This window comes from Populus trichocarpa, chromosome 1 (assembly GCF_000002775.5).
Source record: "Populus trichocarpa isolate Nisqually-1 chromosome 1, P.trichocarpa_v4.1, whole genome shotgun sequence".
In the NCBI taxonomy this organism is placed as follows: domain Eukaryota; kingdom Viridiplantae; phylum Streptophyta; class Magnoliopsida; order Malpighiales; family Salicaceae; genus Populus; species Populus trichocarpa.
Window position 1 is genome coordinate 24,552,811 of NC_037285.2, and position 26,021 is coordinate 24,578,831.

Genomic DNA, 26,021 nt, shown 5'->3' on the forward strand with positions numbered 1-26,021 from the left:
TTGTCAAGATGAAATGATCTACTAATGGTATTTCAAATAAGTATAATATAAACTCTTTTTATTATTCAACTGGAAACCACACACAAAGGAGGTTCCAATTGGATTATAAATTGTTAACATGATTACATTAGTTATCTTATTTGAATAATGCTAATACTTGTAAATGTTGTCAGGTATTCATGATTATAACATATGTTAACAACAAATCAAGTTTATTTCATAGCACAGATGTCGGTTATACCATACGGTTGGGCTATGAAAGTGCCAAATATTTGTTGTATCAAGGGTTATACAACATAAATCTAGATTAATCATTTAACAAGCAAAGTATTAAAAGTGAACAAGATAATAAATACAAAACATGTTAGTATCAAACATTAAAGTCCATGTTGAGTTTATACTATACTTATTCTTACATCATTAGTGTAACCTTTTCACCTTAACATAATAAACTTAGCTGAACATTATAAATAAGAGAAACATAGATAAACAAGAGGAGAACATGATTATATAAGTATAATAAAGGAAATGAAAGGCATAAACAAGAGATTAATGAAAGCAAAACTTAACCATTACAAAAATATAAAGAGAGAGAGCAAGAACATGATCTTGATCTAAAAACTAATATGCCTAAATGCATGACAAATGCCTCATTTTATAGGCCAAAATTCAGAACTATTGATTTGATGACTAATTGTTGAGTGGGTGGCCACCTCTTGACTTAGTAACACTCCTTATCTTCTTGTCTGCAGAAAACTTCATTGCTAACATCAAAATTTGAACAGATAGTCCTCATGAAAGTTCTGGGAAATTGTCTCAGCTTTCCAACAAAACAAGAATCGGTGAATTTGAACTTCTAGAACTCGGGATATGGGCTGAACACTGAACAGTGTCTAGGCTGCAGGACAGATTCCGACTTCTCCGTTGTTGCTACCATTTGAACTCGAAAATGGCACTTTTAAATCTTTGACTCTTCATGAAAGTTTTAGGCCTATGTCTTAGCTTTCCATACATATAAACCAGACCTAAATCCAAGTTCTACAGCTCCAGTTATGATCCAGTAACCGAATGGTGTTCCAGTTTAGACTGAACCAGCATCTCTTTTTAAAGCTTAGCCCTCTCTTTGTATTCTCAATTTCAGTAGTTAAACTCATCAATCAATCTTTTTATTTATGTGATAGGCCTGCATTTAAGATGAACATTTACCATAAATTAAAGGTATCTTATATTATTAGACATGTTATTATAAAGCATGCTCTAGTTAAGGAGTTATTGATACTTTAAGTGCAAAATGATGATATAAAACCTTGATAAAAATACACTTTTAAGTACTAATCAATGCATAAATTATAGATAAATATTATAAGTTAGATTTTATGTGATTTAATTTCTAAAGTACTAAACCAAACATAATATCGTAAAAGATCATTGAGAATGAGAAATTCTTAATAAAAGGATACAAGTTTTATAACTAGAGTTATTATAATATTATTAATTTTATCACTTAATATAAACTAAAGTAAAAAAAATATCTAATTATTTTTTAAAATAAGTAAGTTTGACAATAATACATATTAAAGGTAAAATATAGTTTTTTTTATATTTTATTATGTCTTATCCACCATAATTAAACAAGATACAAAGACAGTAACTCCAATAGTAAAAAGCCTTTTAGAAATGCAAATTGTATTTTAATATATTTAACACACAACTATTTTAACAACCTGATATATCTCGGTCGACTTTGTAGGTTTAATGATAACTTGGACAATTCTCAATCAATCAAATATTAAAGGATGAAATTAGAAGAAAAAAAATAACTAAAAAAAGACATAAAAACAACTTGGATGAACTAACCAAACCTATAACACGAGTCATGAGACCAGGATAATCTCATAGAAAACAAAAAAAAAACATAGATTTAAAAAAATCAAAGGAAAAGAAACTAGTGAAAAAAAAATATTTTTAATGAATAGTGTTTTGTAAGGTTTTGACATTTTTGCAAAATATTTAGAAATAATATTTTTGTAAGAGAAATAATATTTTGGTATTTTGTTTAGAATCCCCCTTAAATCATGTAAAACAAGTATTGAAAAGCCAAATTAACATTTTTATTATTATTTTTGGTTTTCCACTTAGCACATCATTCGGAGATGCCCTAAGATTAATATTTATAATACAAGAGTTATAAAGCATAGATAATTTAAAGTCTAGTACAAGATAAAATTATTCCTTTTAAAAAAAATTAAATTCAATATTTAAAAAGGATTAGCTAAATTTATCCTTATAGTTTATTTCAACTAAATATCAAGAAAAGAAACATACATTATAGTCCGTAGTTTTTTCATATATTGTCGGATCACACCCTTAATCTAAATCATTCTTTGATATTTTAATTATTAATTTTCACCTCCTTAAAAATCAAATTAAAAAAAATGAATCAAAATTAGATTATGATAAGGTTTGTAAGGAAAAATAGCATGCCAAAGTTTTTTTTTTCTTGAAAGAGATGAAAAGGAATAAGGATTGGCTTGGTAATATTTAAAAATGATCAACTAGCAATCTTTTGAGAAATAATCACCTGGGATTTTTGAAAAATATATGATCATCTTGGGATCTTTGAAAATTGTTTAACTAGTGATCTTTTAAAAAAAAATTGACTTGGAATCTTTAAAAAATTATCAACTAAAAACCTTTTTTTGGTAAATGATCGACTTGGGATCTCTTTATCACACCCGGATATTGTGGTGACCAATTAAAAAAAAATTATGGAAAAATAATAGATATTTGACATCTTGTTCTTTGAGAAAACGGTCTCGTTTAAGAAGTCGTCACCTAGTATTATAGTCATTAGGAATCCTAACTAGTCAACAGAAATTCTTGATCCGAGACTGGTTTTGCGAAAGGAAAGATGTTATCACCCCTTAAACGTCATACTTGAGGCAGACTGCATTACTGATTTTATCTAAAATTGTTAAGAGTTTGTCCTTTTTTTTCCTGTTCTTCCTAATCATATTTCTGACTCTAGCATCATTGAACAGTGCCTACGAATATTTCCAACTTTAACTTTGGTAAATATTGCACAAACCTAAAAAAAATACAATATTCTTGACTCTGAAACCAATGAATAAGTTGGCAAATTTTTGAATTTTTAATGAAGAATAAACAATTTTTCTATGCCTTTTTCTTTTTGTTTACCCTTTTTATTATTTACTCTTTTTAGACAAGAATAATAAAAAAAAAAAACATTGCACAACAGATTTGCATTTAATAATAATGGTCCACGTATTGACCATATAGCAGAAAAAAAAAACAAATCACAAAAGAAAAAAAATAAAATAAAACGCAAGGAGCCCATAAATAAATCCATGAAGATCCCCAAATATTTCAGGAATTTTCTGATATTAAAATGAGGCTTATTCAACCATATATTAAAATGAAAGAGAAATAAAATATATGGACAAAGCATAAGGGTCTGTTTTGCCAAACACACCCTTAGCCAACATAATTTGGGCCGGCTGGGCCAGAAGCCTGGACCCGGCCCACTCTTTTTTTTACACTGGGCTGGATCTAGCCCAGCCGTACGAGCTGGGCTAGACCCAGCAACCCAACCCGGTTACTGGTCCAAACCAGTAACCCGGCTGGCTTTTATCTGCAAGCGTGCGTGACTTGCTCACGCACGCTAGCTACAAGAGGAGGGTAATTAAAAGTGAAAGGAGGGAACGAAAACAACTTGGTTTGCAGGCGTTTTGGACGAAAATCTGCAGGTGCTTGTTGCTGGCGAAGCCTCTGTTTTTGGTTTCCTTTCTGCCTTCGGCCCCTTTTTTTTTTCTTTTGTTCTCTCAATTTCTGCTTCTCCAATCAATTCTCTCTTCGTCTCTTCTGTATGATTTCTTTGGTTTTCTCTCCTTTTTGCTCTGTCTTTTTTTTTTTCACTGGTTCTCCCCCTCTCCCCCTTTTATAGAGCCAGACCTTGAGAGGGATCCTTATCCTTATCTTCCCTGGGATCGTCAACTTGTATAGAGTGAATTGGCTCCGTGTTTGGGTAGAATGGAAACACCAACAGTCCTGCCATTGTTGGACTGTTGGTGGTGCTTATCCTTGCGTCAGGGGAGAGTTATGAGGGTGAAGGAGACCAAACCAAATCCTATGGGTTCTGTGGATAGACAATGCGGCCTTGAATTTGGCCTGTGTGCGGCTATTGATGTTTTCCTTTGCAGGGGGTCTCCTCTGTTTCCAGAGGAAGAAGACGATGAATGGAAATGAAAAACGGCGCCGTTTCTAGACTGGGCGGCCGTTTTTCAATTTAGTCCTCCAATTTTAACATTTGTTTAAATGGACCCCTGGGAGAAATCTTAATTAGACCCCTGCATTGCGGCGCCTTTTACACAAAGGTCCTTGGACTTTAATTGCTTGCAATTTGAACCTAAAGCAGCCCTGAATTTTAATACTTCTTCAATTAAGCCCTTTATTTCATTAATTAAACTAATTCTAAGCTTAATTAAGTCCCCAAACTTATCAATGCTTCAATTAAACTCACGATATCATTAATTAAACCAAATCAAATTTAAATTGAGTCCCCAGACTTGTTAATTTTTTTAATTTCTACCAAAATTAACTTCCAAAGTCATAATTCCACCTTAATTAAACCTCAACACTTTCAATTTGTGTTGTCTTGACCCGAATTTCAATTTTTTTCATTCATTTCATTTTCTTTTTATTTATGAAAAAAATAAAATTAAAAATCAAAATTTAAGTTATGACATTTTTGAAATATGATCGTCTAGGGATCTTTTGAAATATGTTATTTTTAGGATATTTGATAAACAATTTGAAATCATAAACTATGATCAAAGCATATGATTATACTTGGCTCGGAATTTATAAACTTCCTCGCGTCACTTAAACCCTTATATTTAATTGTAAATATGATTGTGATAGTAGGCTCATTTTCTAGTTTAACTATGTTTTAAATAAGTAATATGGTTATGAACCTTCTAGATATTCTCTTTGTCTTGACTTTGTTATTTCTTGATAATTTTATATTAAAGCTTCATTTGCCATTTGGATCACCCTTTAACACTCATTTTCACCCTTTTGTTTTCTATTATCTTTTTTCATCATGACTCTTTTTAGTATTTTTCTAGCAATCTCATCCTTTAGAGATGATCCAAATGCACTTCGAACTCAAATAAACTCACTTTCTATTTTTTCTTTGATGTTGTTTTTGTTTATTAGGTTTATTCAATTAATATTAGTATTAGTTATGCGGTGGACCAAAAACAAGAATATTTTTAAGGAGATATGACAAAGAATCAAGGAAAAATATTATGAGAAACAAATAATAATAAAAAAATTCATTTTGAAAACCATATGGCTAAAATTTTAACTTTTTTATAGCATTATATTTCTTTACAACATCTGAATTTACAGACTCTGGCAACTCCCTTCCTTTAATGTCTGACAAAATAAAAGCTCCTCCTGACAATTTTCTTTTTACTATATAAGTGTTAGTCTTATGGTTATGATAACGATTTAATTATATGTTTTGATGATAATATAAATATTGGATATAATAAAACATTGTTTTCATATAGTTTTGATATATGCATATCACATTATTAATATCATAATATCACAATGTATTTTATGCTTAAATGATTTAAATAAGAATATGTTAATATTCCATATATATATATATATGGTTTCCTTGGATTGTGTGTTTGAGAGTTTAACTCAGATTTATAAGGTTCAGTCGGGCTTACCTGATTTTTTTTTCTTTTTTTAAGCTCTATTTTTTTTTCAGATTTCATCCTCTAATATTTTTTTTATTCTCTTTCTATGGGATTTATCTTTTTTTTAAAAAATAACAAGGGTTGACTCGAGTTTTTTTTTTTCAGTCTTTGTTAAATTTAGCTTCTTTAAAAGGAATTTTTTTTTAATTAAATTAAATATATTGATTTCATCATCTACATTTAATTTGGCATGTGTTTAGCTATATAGTTTAGCTCATGTCTATAATTTAACAAGTTATGGGTTTGAGAGATTAATTCGGGTTTATAAAGTCCACTCGGGCTTGCTTGGTTTTTTTTCTTTTTTTTTAAATTTTTTTTTCAATTTCATCCACCAACATTTTGTTATTTTTATTTGTTTTCTATAGGATTTTTCTATGGTTTTGAAAGCGATAAGGGTTAACTCAATTGTTTTTCTACCTTTGTTGAATCTAGCTTTTTTTAAAATGAATTTTATTTTTTGATTAAATTAAATTAATTATATGAAAGTAAGCATGAGATGGTTGATTCATGGTGTTTTGTTTTTGTTTGCTTTCTAGGTCACTACTCTGACAGCACATGCGACTTCTTTAGTTACTAAAAGTTATTTGATTTTTCTTATTCTTCTAAAACGTTGATATCACATGGACATTATTTTTACATTCATAAAAAATTAACCTGACCTGCAGCGTAGCGGGGGTCATTTATCTAATGCAATCTAAAATAGCAATTGAAAAACTCTCGATATTGATTTATTAATTTTTTAGTAGCCTGGTCTTCTATACTTTAGATTGTTACCTATAAAACTAAATGGCTTGGATGTTTAACTGTAGCCCATGCGTCTTGGACTATTGTAAAATTACATTTATGCCCTTTGGTAAAAAACATTAAGCCTCTTGGGTGGGGGTGTTGATGTCTTTTTTTTTTGCACAGTAAAAATACATTTTTGCCCCCAAAGTCAACAAAATATAGACTTGTTGACCAATGACTTTCTTGACTTTGCATAAGCGTCTTAATAGTAAAAATACGTATTTGCCTCCAGAGTCAAAAATTTATTGTGTTGCTAGATAAAAGTGTTTTGAGGTTTTTGAATTTTAATGTACAATACAATTACATCTTTAACCTTGGAATAGACAAAACGAGGGTATTTTTGTACTTTCATATGGATATTTTGTGTAATTGCCAGGGTCGTGAGAGTATTTTGGTATTTTCATATTTTTTTCTAATCTTTTAATGCTTAAAGTTGTTAGAGCGTGCTATGCATGCCCTAACATGTGTGTGACGTCATCTGGTGAATGTAACTGGGCTTCTGTTGTCTCCCAAGATGCCCTACCTTGTCCTCTTTCATTTAGAGTGATGTATAATAGATCACAGTGGTCGAATTATTGCCGGTGATCATTTGATTTTTTTTTTCATTTTCTCTCTCTTAATAGGTAATGTACAACATTGTCTTCTTTGTTTTTTACTTTTCAATTTCAGTCCTCATTCTATTAATTTCTTATTTCATTCCATTTCTATTTATACAAGTTTTTATTTTTCTCAATTTAGTCATTCAATTGCAATTTCTCATATGTTTGGTTTTTCATTTCGGTCCTCTTTTTTTAATATTTCTAATTTTATCCTTGGCACTTTTATTGAATTTTTTTTTCAATTTCATCCTCCAATCAAATTTTCTGTTATTATTATTATTATTTTATTTTAACCCTTATTTTTTTATTTTTCATTTTATCAAATCTATTTTTGCTTCAATTAAACCCTCAAATTGAAAATTTTTATCCCTTTTAATTAATGTTTTTTTCTCACCTTTATTTTTTTCTATCTTTTTGTGTAATTAATTTTTTTTCCTGCTTTCATCTTTCAATGTTTGATTTGTTAGGAATTCAGCTTTGTATAGTCTTATTGTTCCGTATTAATTTTTTTAATATTGGTTTTGTGATTATCTTTAAGTTTTTTTTATTTGTTTATCCCAGTTTCATGATCTAGTTCACGATTTTTGCATGTCTTTTTTGAAAAAAAAATTTAGTTGTTCTATTTCAATTTCGTATTATTCTAATTCATCTATATTTTTTTTTATACAAATGAAGTTTATTTTTTAAAATAAAAAATATTCATTTTAGAATTATTTTGCTGATGTGTTCGAGCTAGCATAATAATTTTTATGGCATGAGTTTATTTAGTTAGTTTTATTTGTATTTATCTTTTAAGTCATGGAATTTTTAAGGTGTAGATTTATCTTTTATTTATTTAAATGAATAAGTTTCGTAAATACAATCAAATGCATGTCTCATTTTATGTTATGGAATATCTTGATTTTTTTTTCATAAATTTTTCAATTTACATTTTAATTTTTTTATGTAAAAAAAACACATGAAAAAAATCTCCATACCTAGTAATATTTTTAAAAATAAATTTATAACCGGTGATAAAATATAAATGGCTAGTACTAATAATAGTTGGAATAAGTTGGGCTTTTCAAATTCAGTTGGAATTGCTTTAAACCCAGGCCCCTCTAACCTCGTTCCAAATTCTGTTTTAATGGAACTCCACATGCTAATAATAAATACAAAGGTTTTAGATAACCAGAACCTGACCTGTCCTTTCAAAAGTCCAAAAGCACACAACCTTAGACCTTCTCTCTCTAGTCTCCAGTTCTCTAAAAAAGGAAAAACGTAAAAGCACAGAACAATCCTCAAAACTATTCTCTAACTATATATTTAATTTTAATGTTGTCTCTAAACAAATCCTTTTTTTTAATTTTATCCTCTATGGCTCATAAAAATTCTCAATTCAAGTTCTTTGATCCCAAATTGATCATGAATACGTTAAATTATACCCTTTTTTTTCTAAAAAACAGAACATAAAATATTTTATCAATGAATTCTAATAGAAATCCCAATTAAGAAATCAAAATCAAGGAGGGATAAAATTGGTAAAAATATTTGTTTGAGATTAAAATTGATTCTAGCCCAATAATTAAGGGATTATCTTTGAAGCTTTGCCCAGCAGAAAAACATGTCTCTCTCTTTGGCCAAAGGGCCAGTTTGCCTTCCCAAGCCTACCAAAGTACCAAAACACAAACGCAACTCCTCCTCAAACCCAATTTCTCTCTCCCCCTCCCTCGATGCATATATACACTTAAATGGTCTCTATTAACTCCAAAACTACTCTCTCTCTCTCGATGCATATATACACTTAAATGGTCTCTATTAACTCCAAAACAATAGCCTCTCTCTCTCTCGATCTCTAACTGCTGGGTTCTCTTTGATTCAGAATCATAGAGACTGACTGATAAGCATGGCTCTTGTGTACAAGCTCCAAGCTTTCTCATCTTTTTCTGTGTCAGCTCAGAATTATAACAAGGTTACTTCTTTGATTACAAACCCCATTTGTTCATTACACTACAAGAGCTCGCCTTTTACAGAGAAACATTCAATTGAGAGATACCAAAGGGACCGGTGGCTTTACCAGAGCCAGGTGGAGTTAAGTCAGTGTCAATCGTCCTCATGCTCTTTGCCATCTGACTCAGAGTCTATAAGGGAAGATGACATAGCTTTGCAGCTACCTGAGTTGAAGAAGTTGCTTGAAGTGCTTAAGAGAAAGAGAGAGAGTTGTTGTGGTAATGATGGTGATGGGGAGAAATGTGGGCCTGGGAATGTGTTTTTGGTGGGGACCGGACCAGGAGATCCTGAGTTGTTGACAGTGAAGGCTGTGAAAGTGGTACAGAAAGCTGATATTTTGTTGTATGATAGGTTGGTTTCTAATGATGTTTTGGAGTTGGTTGGTCCTGATGCTAGATTGCTTTATGTTGGCAAGACTGCTGGGTACCATAGCAGAACTCAGGTAAGCAAGAAGAGATAGCTACTTTTCTCTTCGTTTTTCGAAAAGATTTTCTTATTGGATCGGGGTTCTGAGGCTTTTAGTTATCTGTTCAAATTCAATTTTGTATGATGTTTGAGAATTGGGTATTTGGGTTTCGTTTAGGGGAATTGGGTTTTTAAACTTTTTGAATTTAGCTTGAACTTCAAAATAGGTGTATAGGATTGTGGGTCAATTTCAAGTCCTATATATTTGAAGATTTTGAATTCTTTTTGTTAATTGGTGTATAGGATTCTGTTGGTTTTTAGCAGGATTTATATGCTTGGCTAACCATTTAAGTATGGAATTGCTTGTTGGTTTGCATGGTTTTAGGGTGTAGTATACTGATTATAGAGTTTCTGGAATTGGGTTTTTAATGAAATGAGATCAAAGGAGTCATTTTTCATTTTTGAAGGTTTTTTTTTTTTTTCAGGAGGAAATACATGAGTTGCTTTTAAGTTTTGCTGAAGCAGGAGCTACTGTTGTGAGACTTAAAGGAGGTGATCCACTGGTAAGTTTCTGATTTAAGATGCTGCTAGATTTAGCCAGTGATTGCAATGTAATGAGCTTTATAGTCGAGCTTTAGGTGACATATATCATTGTGTTTCAAAGGTATTTGGGAGGGGTGGAGAAGAGATGGATTTTTTGCAACAGCAGGGAATCCAAGTTAAAGTTATCCCAGGTATGATTCTGCACATCTCCTTTATCCTATTACCAAGTATAGACTCACAACGAGAGCGCATCTGGTTGTCTCAGAATGTGGAAGATGACAGCCATCTCCAAGAGTCATGATAGAAATTTGGAATTACATCGTTTGAAGAAATTGAATGCATATAGTTTAACATTCATCTTTCAATTAATTCTGGTCTGAATAATACTACGTTTTTTCTGGCTTTGAACACTCAACCCCTTACGTCGAAAAACTAGGCATGCCATAACTAGATCAGGGTGTTGCAGGTTTTTGTATTCCTTTTCTGCTACCACACCTTTTTAATTAGTTTTGCATAACTGTTCCGCTTCAGTAGGCAAACTTACTTTCTTTCTTTTTTCAAGCCTGATGCTTTTCTGGTTTGGGAAGTGAAACAAACTCATAGTATGGATGGCATTGTGATTTCTCTGTTCATTGCTGTGCAGGTATTACTTCTGCTTCAGGGATAGCAGCAGAGCTTGGGATTCCTTTGACTCATCGGGGTGTTGCAAATAGTGTTAGATTTCTAACCGGTCATTCAAGGAACGGAGGAACAGATCCCTTGTTTGTAGCAGAAAGTTCAGCTGACCCTGATTCAACCTTGGTTGTGTATATGGGCCTGTCAACTCTTCCCGCCCTTGCATTGAAGTTGATGCAACATGGTCTGCCAGCAAATACTCCAGCTGCTGCAGTTGAGCGAGGGACCACACCCCAGCAGCGCATGGTGAGTATGATTATTATCATATATGGCAAGCACCTCACTGGAAATTCTATATATAATTGAAATACCGATATGGTTTTACTTTATGAGGTTATTAAATAAGTGCTTTATGTATTTCGAGGTGTGCTATGGTTCACCTTTTAAAAATTTTCATATTGAGAAATGTAGTTGCATCAACAAAGGAATATGTGAAGCATAAGTATAAATTATTTAGTTAATATTAGGGAAAACAGTGATTTTCTAGAAATATTTGCATGGAAATAATTCTACCTTGGCACACTATTGGTAGCAAAATTTGTGAAATGGTTAAACAATGATATTTTCTTTAGTTCAAATTTAGGCAAATTCCTTCCATTCTGAAAATGAAAGGATTCACCTAAGATAAAATGTTTATTTAAGTTTTTAGGACGTGTACTAGATGCGTGCCAAAAATGGGAGAATCCATTTAAAGGGTTTTGCCTTGTAGGGTTCACCTCATTTAAATTCACTATGCAGAAAAGAATAGAACAGAAATGAATTAGTTTTGATGTTTCTTCCTTGTGTAAAGTTTTAGGTTAGGCTTAAGGCTTACAGCTGATATTAAGTAGTTGTATCTCTTCGCAAATTACTGTTGTTATTGTGGAGGCTTGTTTCCATTTCATATCTGTTTTACTTCTGATCCTTAAAATTAAGAGGCGACATTTTAAGATAACTAAAAAGCTTATGCACTAGAAGTTTGCCTGTTTGAAGTGATGATGTTGCTATGAACTGACAATAGCCGTTCACAATCATCACACAGGTTTTTGCAGAATTAAATGATCTTGCTGATAAAGTTGCGCGGGAAGAGTTAGTTTCACCAACACTGATAATCATTGGGAAGGTGGTTGCACTTTCACCATTGTGGCCACTTTCTTCTAAAGAAGCATCCTGTTTGATGGAAGCTGTGTAAAAGTGTTTGCATTGCATGGATGGCGATGGAATGCTGTCCAAGGAACTTTTTGGCAATTCCGAGAATTAATTCAATCAATTTAATCCATGCGATGGAGTTTCTGCTGTATTTGAAACCACTTCTGAATCGGTTGCTTCTTTTGATGGTTTTGATTCATAAGAGGTTCTAAAGGCTCTTGTACTGTGCTTTGTCTGACTAGCTCGGTTTCAAATTCAGAGCAGAGCATCATGATGCATGGATGTGATGAAAGTTTCTCAGATCGTTTGCTCACATGCATCTCGACAGAGCAAAGCTTTTTTGGACTCTTACCTTCATTGTAATTTGATTGCTCTGATGGGAACGTTATCCATGATCCGCCATTATGTTGATTAACAAATTTTGCAACACAAGCTTTGATTTTCTAATACAAGTAATCAAAGCTCCGATGCTGTATTTCTTTGGATGAATTAGTGACCATGTAGAATAAATTCTTTCTATGAATTGGTTCTTGCTCTTTATCTTCAAATCTTCCTTTCTAAGAGAAGGGACAATGGTGGCTAATTAATTGGATGCTTTGTAATTCTAACTTTGATCAGTCATGGCATGCAATTGCACTCGTGATTCTCCATGGGAAATACTCTCTACCTTCTCCATGGCTAGAAAGATTATTAAGATGTACATGCAGGTCAATTTAGATCTGTCACAATAGTTACCAGAGTGAAGAAATTGCTCTTCAACGGATTAGTGTTGCATGGGATTCGGGAATTCAAAGAGACAACTTGTATTATTATATTATTAAGAGAAACTAAAAGGGTAGAATATTCACTTTAGCTTTTTCATTAAAAAAAACATAAATAACCTTGGAAACCGAGGTAAAAAGTGTTTTTTATTTTATTTTTGAGGACATTAAAATGATGAATATATCCTTAGACATATAAAAAAAAAAAAACATGTGCTGCCGGCAAGGATATTTTTTATTTTTTTCATTTCAAATGCACCGTTGTATTACCACAATGTGGTTGAATTAAAATTGTCTTTGTCAAGGGGTTTTTATGTCTTTTTCATTTGATTTTTTTGTGATTATAAAATTTGATCAGGAGTAATTTGATTTTTAAACATATATAAAATATTAATTAATTTAAAAAAAGTCAATTGCACATGACATTCACATGGACACTCACACAATGTCGTCATGCAACTAAAATCTAGCTTCCATGATGGCATTTTATTCCTCATGACATTGCCTCCATTAATAGGCGGCGCTTTTGTACCAAAAAAATATTGGGTTTTTATCTGATGTCTGATGGTCGTTATTCTTTCCACCCTCCTTCTTGATTTCAAAGCCTTCTGCTTTCAAAGCCTTCTGCTGTATATTTTCAGAACAGCTTTTTAATTATTTTTTTAAATTTGATTTTTATTTTTTAAAAATAACCTATAAAATAAGAATTTTCTTTTAATTTAGCTTTCATTTGATTTTTTTACCTTTAAGATTTAATTATCATTCTTTTGATTATTAAGTTTTTATTTTAAATCACTTTCTTAATTAAATTATCTTTTTAATTACATCCCTCGATATTGTATATCATTCACTTAATTGAATTATTTTTTTCAATTATATTCTTTAATATTTTAGTTTGTTTTATTTTATGTCAAATTTAGTCTTTATTCTTTTGATTGCTATTTGTTTTGTTTTAAATTTTCTTTCTTTTTCGATTTCATCCCTCATCATTTATTTATTTTGGTTTTACTATCTTTTCAGGGTCACGAGTTTGAAATATTGGACCAGGATCGCTTATATCTTTTTTTTTTCAAGTTCTTTTTTACAATTGATTTTTCTAATTTCAACCTTTTATGAGGTTATCTCGATCTCATGTATCAGGTCATGGGTTTCGTGTGTTAAACAACCTTGACCCGACCCAATATTTTTTTTTATTATCATATTATCAAATTAATCAAGGTTTAACCTGACTCTTGAGTTTCTTTTACTTCTTTAAAAATGCTATCTTCGCCTAAACATTTTTTTTCGCACTAAAAAAAAGTTTACTCCGGCCCATGGCATGGTGCAAGCCACTAATCTAGTACAGATACTAAAAGGAAATGCTATTTTATTGTAGAAATGGTATAATTGTAAATTTCTCTAATTTTCTTCCAGTAACGGGATACTATAGTGGTGAAAAATTTATAATTTTTTTTAAGAAAAAAATTTGTTAATATTTTTTTGTTATACTTGGTATATTTTTCACTTTACACTTGATCTATTTATCACTATTTTTTATTATTGTCTTCATTATTTTGTAATTTTGTTTTGTTTTTCCTTTTTTTTTTCTTTACACTTTTTTTTGAAAATAAAATTTTATTTTTTATTCTTTACATTTGAAATATTTATCACTCCACTTGACTTATTCACTTCATTTTTTTGTAAATTTGTTTTTTGTAATTTTTCATTTTTTATTATATTAAAAATTAGTTTGAAATCTTACATGTCTTTATTGATAGATCTAAACATGTTTATAAAATAATTTACATTTAAATCTTATACGGAAAAATAAATAGATCAAAATATACGTCATGTCATTAATGAAAAACACATGAAATTTTTTTAAAACTTTTTGGTATTTCTAAGCTTTGATATATTCAAATTTAATATATATTTTTGTAGATAAAAATCTATATATTAGTGTGTAAACCTATGGAAGAAAATCCTTTATTTATATTTGAGAGGTTGGTACTGTGTTCTTGAAGGGTTTCCTAATGGTCCCGTTAATATAGCTTGAAATGCATGGGCTCACTCCAGACGTGATAATCCTAAGAAAAGAATTTTCTGTACCAACAAGGTACTACCGCTCTTCTTCTCTCCAATTAATTTCGGTCTATATCATAATACCATAATAGCTGTAAAACCTAACCTGGGTTGATTTAGAGCATCGCCTAGATTGAGAGTTGAACCCTAATTTTTTGGAGAAAAAAAAATCAAGATTAAAATTTGATTAAGATTAAGATATAGAGTTATAATCAGGGGAATGGTAGTTGAGGATCCGACAGCTAAGCATGGCCCGAAGCTGACAATCAAAGACTATCCATTCGCCAATGATGGTCTTATCCTTCGGGATGCAATTAAGCAATGGGTTTCTGACTATGTGGACCTCTACTACCCAGAAACAAGAATGGTGGAGTCCGACAATGAACTTCAATCACGGTGGACCGAGGTTAGGACTAAAGGCCATGAAGACAAGGATGAACCACGGTGGCCTGTCCTGAAAACCCCGAAGACTTGTTCCATGTCTTAAGTACAATAATTTGGGTAGCTTCAAGGCCATCATGCAGCTGTAAACTTTGGTCAGTACATGTTTGGTGGGTGCTTCCCCAACAGTAGCTCGAACCCATGCCAACCGAGGCCGCGCCATTAGATGAGGAGTTGAAGCTCTTCTTGATGAAACCAGGATTTGCCTTGTTAAAATACTTTCCATCACAGATTCAAGCAAGGAAAGTGATGACTGTTTTGGATGTTATATCTAGCCATTCACCTGATGAGGAGTGCATTGGTGAGCAAATGGAGCCGTCGTGGGAAGAGAATCCGTCATTAGGGCTGCCTTTGAAAGGTTTAATGCAAGACTGAAGGAGCTTGGAGAAATTATTGATAAAAAGGAGCATAGATTTTAACCTGAAAAATAGAACTGGAGCTGGAGTTGTTTCCTATTAGCTCTTGGAGCCTTTCTCTGAAGCTGAGGTCACAGGAAAGGGAGTTCCTAATAGCATCTCCATTTAATAAGATTGTAATAAGAGTAGCTATAGCTGAACATGTTCAGACCTATCTGTTGAAAATAAGCTCCAAAAATAAAGAAATCCGAATAATATTTAATCCATTTTACGTTGTACTGATCACAAGAATTGATTAATTCTAACTCGAACATAACCCATAAAACTTCAAAAAAAAGCTTTAAACACTTGGAGTCCTTTAGAAAGGTTTCAGATTATTTCAGTAATTTGAAGGTGACCAGATATGAAATTTGCTTCAGTTCCGTAGACTGTCATTGAACAAATGTTTTGAGCAAAATTTTGGAACCTCATACGTAACCATTTTGGTTCATTCATTTTCTAGTCATTTAGATGCAGAAAAGACAGCTTTCTCATGTATGTTTATCTATCTTATTAAATTCACTGAACAGCACAGCAATTATCAAAAGATGGCTAGAGGATCCAAAAGCTCAGTTCTCACACAATTCAAAGGGGCATTGATCAGTAACCACGAAATGCCAGAGCAAATACTGCAAGGTCCAGTATTCTGACCCACAATCCAAACTGATCATTGTCCCAACTCATGTCTCCATATTGAAGAAATCACAAAATTCTGAACTTCAAGATTCTGTTAAGGAATTAATCAGAACAAGGACTTCGTACAGGCCAGCCAGACACCAGTACGAGGAGCATTAGAAGACAGAGTGTTCTGACAAATAAAAGATGTATTGAAACAGGATGAGAAAAACAGATGAACCCTTGCCATCTAATAATGTTTCACTGGAAATATGTTATTGAATTATAGTACATATACATTGTATGGACCCTATACTCCGTAGATTTAGAAGAAAAAATGAATTAAGTAATTGATCTACCCTCAAGAGAAATTGAACATTATGGCCTCTAAGCTATAAAGAATATAAAAAAATGACTATAGTTTACTATTTCTGTGACAACACACTTAACTTGCTTCCCATGTACAACACACAAGTATAAGAGCATATGAATAAATAAATGAGATTACTCGCAAAAGCTTGCCTTCTCCAGCTGTGCTTTTAAAAATGGAGCTCCAAAGAGCCATCATTGCCTGGACCGTGATTTACTTGCCTCTCGAAAGGACTTGAGAGCGTGGGGCATGCCAATCAATTTACTTTTCCCAAGAAATTTACATGTAGCATTTTATCTTCATGTTGGCACTGATTTAATCATGAAAGAGTATGCGACCCACTGCACATACATAAAAATCTTTTGCATTCGAAGAGCGCCATTTTGACAGCTGTTGGATGCAATCACAAAGAGGAGCGAGTATGTGAATCACTGCACATACACTCAGGAACCGGGTATTTCGTAACATCTCTTCCAGCTTTGATAGTCCTGAGTTCTGGTTGTCCTAAGGAGTCACGATGCAACTCTTTTATGATCCTGTTGAACTCAGCTCCAGGGAGAGAGGAATTTAGAAAATAAGGGAGCATGTGCCTTTTGTTTGGGGTTATATACTTCTTGTGTCCTGCATATGCCCTATGTCCCTGTAACAAAAACAAAACTTAAGTTTCCAAAATAGCAGCATAAACGCATTTCAGATTCTAAAAATCCAAAAATTAGACAAATGAATCATTTGCTAAAGTCGGCTAGAGAAGCATGTATACTTGCTTCTGCAATCAATAAAAAAAAGGTGGGAAAGGGAGAGAAAAGAGTGATGCTAGACTGTACCTGGATTGCATGACCCATGTTTCCACCATGAGATGGCATAAAAACATCACTGTTCTCTGAAACTATATAATCAATGGCAGCCATCAAGGAAGCTCTATTTGCAAATGGCTTCAGTTCACCAGGTAAGGCAAGATCTTCCTTGTTGTAGAAATGAGGAAATTCTCTGGTTAATGGTTGCAAAGCTTCTTTTCCACCAAGTGGTTGCCCTCCTGCCCAGTATATTCTTGTACTTCTTGGAGCTCCGAGAGCTTTAAGAAGCCTAAAACATTAACATGAAACAAAAATTTAACTTAAGAAATTGTTCGTATAGATGAAACTATTAAGTTGCCTCAATCCTCACACAACACCTTGCATAGGATTAAATTCTCACCTTGCAACCTCCATTGCATTCAAGGGGCAAAGACCAGCAAGCTTTCTTTCATGATAGGTCATGTTTGACCTTGCAGTAAGGAGTTCAGGTCGTTGTTTCCTCTCATTATTGATAATCTCATCGTATTCATGGCTCAAACCAGGTTGGCATCCAGTCCTCACCCACACATCCAACTCCATCCGTAGATGAAGAGCAAGATAGGGTCCTTTGCTCCGCATCCTCTCTGCAAGCTTGTTACCAAGCTCCAAAACTGGTGGCGCAAACCTTAATGCATTAAATGCCACCTGGACAAAACAATATGAGATCAGAACATCTACAATGGGAATCTGAATGAAGAACAGCATTTGACTGAATTTAAATTCACAAAATGATTTTGTTTTTGGCACAATTGTCACTGCTTATTTGAGCCAGATACATTTTTTTTTTACTTGGTTGGATGGAGAGGCACTTTGAGTGAATCATGCATGGCAAGTATCAAGCTTTTTGGTTAACTAAAGCATGAAAACCATGAATCTAATGATAAAAACTAAATACCAGATACATCTGACAATACCTTGCATCGAAGTTTCTGAAGATCGGAAGGAAGATCTTTAGAAAGTCTTGAATCCAAACCACGTAAAAGTAAAACACCTTCTCTGTTAAGCTGCAGAACCAAAAGAAACCCCTAGTAAGACCCACTATGCCAATTGGTATCTGCTGGAGCACAATGATGTTGATCAAATGTTAAATGACAACTCCCATGATGATACATTAAACATGCTAAAAAAATTATAGACAAAAGGAGAATGTGTTTTGATATTAAAATCAGCTACACCTTGAATTGGTCACTCTTTGAAGCTAGCGAATCAAATGTACAGGCAAAGAATCTAGCATCCAAAATGCCATCCAGCAAACAAACAGAACCATCCAATAATTATGAGACCAGAACCAATTAATATAACTGGGACTGCCAGACTGCAATTAGTGACAACAAAATTATGAAGTTTTCCAACAGATCTCCTCTTCTATTTTTTTTAAGCCTCCTCCTAGAGTTGCAGCCATTTGGTAAGTCACTATTGTAATCCTGATTATCAATTAATAGAATTCTCTCCCAACAACCAGAACACAATACTCCAAATCCAAATAAAGCAAGGAAAAAGGCAAAAAGCAGACATACATGCTCTATAATGCCTTACCTAATTGTGGGCCATTATGCCTAGTTACAAACTATCAGCTGCCAGCCTTATCTTATTTGCCTAAATCTTCCTCTGTTTCCCCCCTCATTTACCAAATCAGCATTCCAAAGTGAACAGCAAACGAATACAAAAATCCTTTTACTCCAAACAACAAATTGAGCAAAATTGCAAAGCAACAACAAATACAAAGAAGATAAGTAATCGCTCTATGACAAAAGATACTGAGAAGTAATTCTCACCCTTTTAAGATAACGTGCACGAATCCATTGAGGGGAGACATGGAGTGGAGTTCGGCTCTCAACCACCGGCCTTGTGGTTATATGAGTTGATGGTAATGACGAAACTATTCTCACATCATTTGCTAAAACTCTCTTGAAGTGCTCCAAATCAAATATATCAGAAAATTCACTGCACTCAACATATAAAATCAAAATTACAAAAGTTAATTAACCAAAAAGCATTTATAGACAACAAATTTAGTTTGCATAACCTATGATACAAAATGGGAATTGCAGAATTCAGTCAAAATGCGAGAAATTAATAAATTGGAGGAAAAACAAACAAACACAGAATTAAAAAGCCAAGAATTCCTCATCATGGAGCAGTTTGGCTTTGAGTAAACACAATATCCATTAAAGTAAAGTAAAAACAATATTAAAGAGAAAGGAAAGTTCTGTTTTCAAAACTATTCCAAACACATGAAAAAAGGACTTCCTTGTTTCCAAAAAATGTAGCTGAAAAGGCTCTGTTTCTCAGTTATTCTTCCCTTTGCTAAACAAATGACATAACAGTAACACCAAAAACTCAAGACAGTATTTCTTTTTATCAATAAGCATAAATGCAGCTGCAGCCATTAGGTTTAGCAAAACTAGAAAAAAATTTAAAGAAAAAAAAAGCTCTATAACATGTTAGTTTTTTACCTTTCATCTCCCCAAATGACATTGACTTGCAAAATGGGAACAACCAAAGCAGCACCAAGAATCCTTGCAATCACCACAGCATCCACAATCTGATTCCTCTGCTGATTCATTCCACCAGAAACCACAACTAGCAAATACTTTCTTCTATTCTTAACAATCAGCTCACTCCATCTGCTATACTCCCTACTAAACTTTAAACAAGGCTTATAACCCAACCCATCCGGTTGTTTCCAAAACTCACTCTCCTCTTCAACCCCATCAGACTTTCCACCCTGAAAATCAACCACACCTTTCAAGGACTCATCTTTTACTTCATTTGAACCAAAACCCACCTCAGATTTCAGCTCCCGAGCATCCACAGACCCAACTTCTTGATCTTTTATATCATTCTTTTCACCATTTGAAACAAAACCAAGCTGTGATCTTGTAGTTAACTTCTTAGAGAAAGAGTCTTGCAGCTGTGGCTGACCAGTCACACAAGGGTAAGGAGAAAATGGTACTAAAGGGTCAAGATTGTACGATAACTTTAACATACCAAGAAAACAAAAAAGAAACAAAGCCAAGAACCAAAATCTTGGACTCCTATACAAGTTCAACCCAAAAAACCTGTTTCGTGATGGTTTCTTTGGAGAAAGAAGCAGAGATTGCAAAGAAGAAGAAGATAAGGAATTGATAATTTGTGATGGAACTGAAATGTAAGAAACTTTCTTTGCATTATTCTTTGACTTTGCCATTAAAGAATAACTGAACTTTTGCTTCTCTTGATAACGAGAGAGGCAGAGAGCCCTCTTTTTCTAAAGAAATGGTTGAAGAGTGAGAAGAAATGCTCTGTCTTAGAGAGAGAATGGGGCGGCGGGAACGCGAAGACGGGGCAAAAAGGGCTGTCTGTCCACGCGTTGCAGTTGTCAGAATGGGAAGAAGAAGAAAAATGTGTCGAGGACGGTTCCGTGGAGGTTCATTTAAGGCTGTTTGTTTACGTGGTTGTTATATATATATATATATAAGTGAGAATTTGTTTAATTTAATTTTCGTTAGTTAAGATTAATGATGTTTTAAGTTGAAGATTAAAGGATTATTTATTTTGATTAATTTTTTTTATTTTGTTATAATGACATGTTAGTTAGTTTTTGAACTTATGTTACACTCTAGTTTTTAGAATATTTTTTATTTGAAAATATATTAAAATAATATTTTTTATTTTTAATATCAATAAATAATAATAAAATTTAAATTTAAATTTTAAAAAGAAATTTAAAAACTATAATCTAACCTCACCTTATATTTTATGTCTTAGTAGGTGTTTAGAAGTATAGTAATAATTATTTTTTAAAATATTTTTTTGCGTATTAAATTAATATTGAATTTGATAATATTCATATATTATCTATTATTTATTGAATAAAATAATTATCCATCTAATAAAACAATTATTCAAAAAAATTATTCATTTCAATATTAATACCTAGGAGGTAAATTATCCTCCATAATACGATTTAGATGCTACGGAGTGATATTCTCACCGTGTAAAAAAAAGTGATATTTTTTCTTAAAAGGAAAAATATTTAGAAAAATAGAAATGAGAAAACTTAAATTTAAAAAAATATTGATATTATTTATTAATATCAATAAATAATAAAAAAAATATTAATTTAAATTTTTTTAAAAAATTAAAAACTACAGTCTACCCTCACTTTGTATTTTATGTTTTAATGGGTGTTTGGGAATGTAGTAAAAATTATTTTTTAAAATATTTTTTATTTAAAAATATATTAAAATAATATTTAGATGCAAGAGAGTGATATTTTCACCGTGAAAAAATTGTGATATTTTTTCAATAAAAGAAAAAAAATGTTATAACAACATACACCATAGAAAGGAGGAAACTTTATGAATTCTACCTAAATATATATGGATAGATCGTAATATATGCATTTCAGGGCAAAACTTACCTACCATACATTATCAAATACACATATACTACATTTTTTTTATAGATTTGAATGGTTAAATGGTGGTTTTTTTTTTATGTAATTGATAAAAAAAATTATTTTTTCTTTCACATAAAAATAGTTTTTAATTTCCTACACGTGCTTTAAGATGGCGAAGTTAATATATTTTCAAACAAACTCTTTTTGACCAGCATCCACTTACAAATTTCACATGAGTTAGAGACACGGAGCACACGTGTTTAATGATGGATTGCTGGTTAAAATCTATGGATGAGTATTGTGATTTTTTAGGATTTATTTTAGGGTTTTTTTATTTTTTATAGGATAATGAATAGCTTGTAGTTACTATGAAGTTATTGAATTTAGGTTAAGTTACATGGTAAAGTCTAAGTTCTAGCAATAAATTTTATAATTAACAGATTGATTTAAATCAAATCAAAACAGCGTTATTTTAGAATTTTTTTTAAATAAATTTTAAAATATATATGTTTGGTTAAAACAATTGTGAGATTTATTTATTTTATTTATCAAACTGGTTTTTCTATGATTAGGTAAAAAACAGAAATTATTAAGAGTAAGTAAGGAAATACATAATAGAAACCAAACTTGGGCAATAGCCAATCTACTCTCGGATTAGGTGAAGAAATCATAACAACAGCAGATTGCAAAATAATGGTTAGGTACTTTAGGTAGTGATAATTGTCATTTCGAGAGGGACTAATTGTGGCCATCTTATCATTTCTTACAACAATGTGTACTGGATTAAACTCCTCCAAAATTAGGGTTTCTAAATATTGGATTAGGTAATGAACACCAAAAATAAAGATTATATTTAAAATTCTCTGATGTAACAAATCAAATTTGCTCGTGATAAAATAAAAAATTAAACCCAATCAGCACACCCATTGGGACCGTCCAATAATTTCTTATGACAATGTGGAAGTTGATTAAAAGTAAGTTTGACAATCTGGTTACGATTGCTTTTCAAATAATTTTTTGTGTCGAAATGCATGTCAACGATATTTTTTTATTTTTTAAAAATCATTTTTGACATCAGCACATCAAAACGATCCAAAACATATTAAATTTTAGCAAAAAAATTTTTTTTTGATTTTTTTGAAAACGCAGTTTGCACCGCGTTCCCAAACAGTTTCTTAGCCTCCTCTACAGCTATAGAGCAATTAAAACGGGATTAGGAACCATCTAGTGGATGGCTCAGTGGTAAGAGTTTAGGACTAAGGGGTTTGTTCCTCCTGTGGTTTCAGGTTCGAACCATGTGGTTGCTAATATAATAGCCACTGGAGACTTACATGGTCGTTAACTCCAGGGTCCATGAGATTAGTCGAGGTGCGCCCAAGCTGGCCCGAACACCCACGTTAATAATAATAATAAAAACTGGATTAGGTCATAAAAAACCAAAAAAAAAAACAACAACTATATATTTATAATTTCCTAAGTAACAAATCATAATTGCTCATGATAAAATCAAAATATGAATAAAATCAGCATGACCCATTGTGCCATCCCTCCCTCCTAGCAGAGAATTAGAAGGGTAAATGTCAATTATTGTTAGTTGGCTTGGTTCAAGAATTTATTCCACTCTTCCAATATACAAAAATTTACTAATTTAGCTGACAAAACAGTGTGTACTACATGTTTCTGGTTTTTTTTTTTTAATCAACACATGGCCCGGTGGGCACTATTCCGTGCCGATATAGCTATCTGACATTCTGACCAAGTCAAGTCTCCCCTTCATTGAATATGAAGAACTTTGCATTTATAAAATCATTGAAGACTTCGCTTCCCTTCTTTCATCAATTAAATCATTTATGATATTTATCATCTAAAATTCGGTAAATCTAAATAAATTAAAAATATATATGAATATAAATAATTTTAAACCCGATCGGATAAATATAAAGAATTAAAAAAATTATATGAATTGATCCATCAATCTAAAAAATTATTAAATTATTAATTTAAAATAAAAAAAATTAAAAAACGTGTTTTTTTTCCCTGCATATGGGGACATGCTATAAGTTAACAACTGTAACCCAGAAAAAGGATAAATGGTTCAAAATTTGAAATGCAATTACTGAGAAGCTGGGGAAAAGAAGAGAGAAAGGACAGTGTGTTGCATCTCGCGAATGAGTAGTGGTAGAGGTCGTGTCTTGTTGTGCAAAAGCCAGCTGTACCAATAAACATTTTTTGCAGTGAGCAAGCACGTGACGTGCCGCCACTCAACTATTACAGCCTGTGATGTCTTGTTCTGTCCACCTCCCTATTAAAAATTACGTCCTACTCTCTAGCCCAATTATTTTTTCTTCAATTGACAGCTGGCATCCTCTTCCCTGTCCATGCTGGCACCTCTTATACTTGTCAGATTGGGACCTCTCATTGCTGCCACGCGGGTCCAATGCTGCTTCTTTTGTTTCGGGGTTCCCTCAAACTACTTTAGTCCTAGGTACAGGGTGGAGTTGAGAGTAGGTTTTAAAAACTGTTTGAAATTTTTTGAATTTTTTTTTATTTTTTTTTATTTTAAATTAATTTTTTAATATTTTTAAATTTTTTTGGTATGCTAATATTAAAAATAATTTTTTTTAAATAAAAAAATATTATTTTAATATATTTTCAAGCGAAAAACACTTTGAAAAGTAATAATTACTTACTCCCAAACACCTCTTAGAATATGTTTGGCAGTGTGGTTGCGGTTGCTTTTCAAATAACTTTTCATGCCGAAATGCATGGCAATAATATTTTTTTATTTTTTAAAAATTATTTTTGACATCAGCACATCAAAACGATCCAAAACATACAAAATATATTAAATTTTAACAAAAAAAAAATTTGAATTTTTTAGAAACGCTGTTTGCACCGTGTTCCCAAACGGTTTCTTAATCTTCTTAGATGTGTGTCTTGGGATATGTTATGTGCTATATTAATATTTTTTAACTTAAAAAAAGTTTGGGTGATGACACTGTTTAAAAAATAAAAAATAAAAAATAAAAATTAAGACTCAAATTATTAATTTCACTAGGTTAAATAAGTCTAGTTAATTTAATAATATGATTAAAAAAAGTATAATAAATAAAATTAAATTTTCTGGCTATAATTAATTATAAAAAATAAGCTATCAATATCATACTCAGGAGAAGAAGAAAGAAAAGCATGTTGAAGACTTATTGTCGCTCTGTCGTGGACATCACCTCACCTCCAGATAGAGCTCGCCGAGATGGTTCTAACACCACTATGAAAAGTTGCACGATGACATCGAAACACACATCGTAATAGTAACGACTAAAAGCAAACCAAACAAGATATTATGAAGTGAGCTTTTCATGCTTATATTTAATCGATTAATTTAATTTAATTCAAAAATAATTTTTTTTTAATAAAAGCTAAATTCAACAAAGAACAACAAATAAAAAGACCCGAGATAACCCGAGTTTTTTTCAAAATCAATGAAAAATATTATTGAAAGCAAATAATAAAAAATTATGGAGCCTAATCTCTAATTAAATAAATATTGAGGGATAAAACCGAAAAACAAATTAAAAAAAGAGAGGGGGAAACCAAGTAAACCCGAGCAAATCATGAAATCTTAGACTCGAATTCAATCAATGAGCTCAATTCCCAACCAATTTAATGTTGAAGGATGAAATAAAAAAAATATTAATCAAGAAAATTTGCTAGAGTAAAAAAAATAGCAATCAAAATAATGAATATCAAATTAATAGGAAAAAAACTGAAGGAGGATGAAATTATTAAAAAAAATCAATTTTAAAAATTATCTCAAAGAAAACAAATAGAAATAAAAAAAAATAAAGATAAAATCTTGATAGGTGAAAAAAATTGAAGGAGGATGAAATAAATAAATAAAATCCAACTTTATAAATTATTTTAAAATAAAACAAATAGCAATTAAAAAAAAACAAAGATCAATTCTAAAGGAAAAACAAATAGAAGGGTTGCTTTGAAAATTTAAAGGGTGAAATGTGAAAATCAAGGAGAAGAGAGAAAAAAAAAAAGAAGAAAAAGAAAAGGTCCTTGACGCTAAACTGAAGGTCTATTTGCTGACATACCACTTGAATGACGTGGCCACTATGTGTTGACGCTTACAATGCACGTGTAAACTATTTTTTAAAAATAATATTTATATCTATCAAATTACTAAATTTCACCTCAATCAATTTGATTATAACAAAAAAAAACCATGATAA

General features: G+C 31.8%; 2 protein-coding genes and 1 pseudogene across 2 annotated transcripts; 2 read left to right on the plus strand and 1 right to left on the minus strand.

Moving 5' to 3' along the window:
• The first annotated feature begins 8,820 nt into the window (after positions 1 to 8,820).
• On the plus strand, positions 8,821 to 12,460 carry LOC18094964 (S-adenosyl-L-methionine-dependent uroporphyrinogen III methyltransferase, chloroplastic). Its single transcript, XM_006369374.3, has 5 exons — positions 8,821 to 9,611; positions 10,060 to 10,137; positions 10,239 to 10,308; positions 10,761 to 11,038; positions 11,814 to 12,460. The coding sequence occupies exons 1-5, from the start codon at positions 9,066 to 9,068 to the stop codon at positions 11,961 to 11,963; spliced, it is 1,122 nt and encodes a 373-aa protein (XP_006369436.3). The 5' UTR covers positions 8,821 to 9,065; the 3' UTR covers positions 11,964 to 12,460.
• Positions 12,461 to 14,717: 2,257 nt separating this feature from the next.
• Positions 14,718 to 15,852, plus strand: LOC18094965 (lipoxygenase 2, chloroplastic-like; annotated as a pseudogene).
• Positions 15,853 to 16,416: 564 nt separating this feature from the next.
• Positions 16,417 to 20,825, minus strand: LOC7456191 (O-fucosyltransferase 20). The gene is made up of 6 exons (XM_002298540.3): positions 19,853 to 20,825; positions 19,172 to 19,340; positions 18,311 to 18,400; positions 17,758 to 18,041; positions 17,388 to 17,646; positions 16,417 to 17,203 (listed from the first exon to the last, which is right to left on the minus strand). Exons 1-6 carry the CDS (start codon positions 20,584 to 20,586, stop codon positions 16,967 to 16,969), a joined length of 1,773 nt encoding a protein of 590 aa, XP_002298576.2. The 5' UTR covers positions 20,587 to 20,825; the 3' UTR covers positions 16,417 to 16,966.
• Positions 20,826 to 26,021: the final 5,196 nt, after the last annotated feature.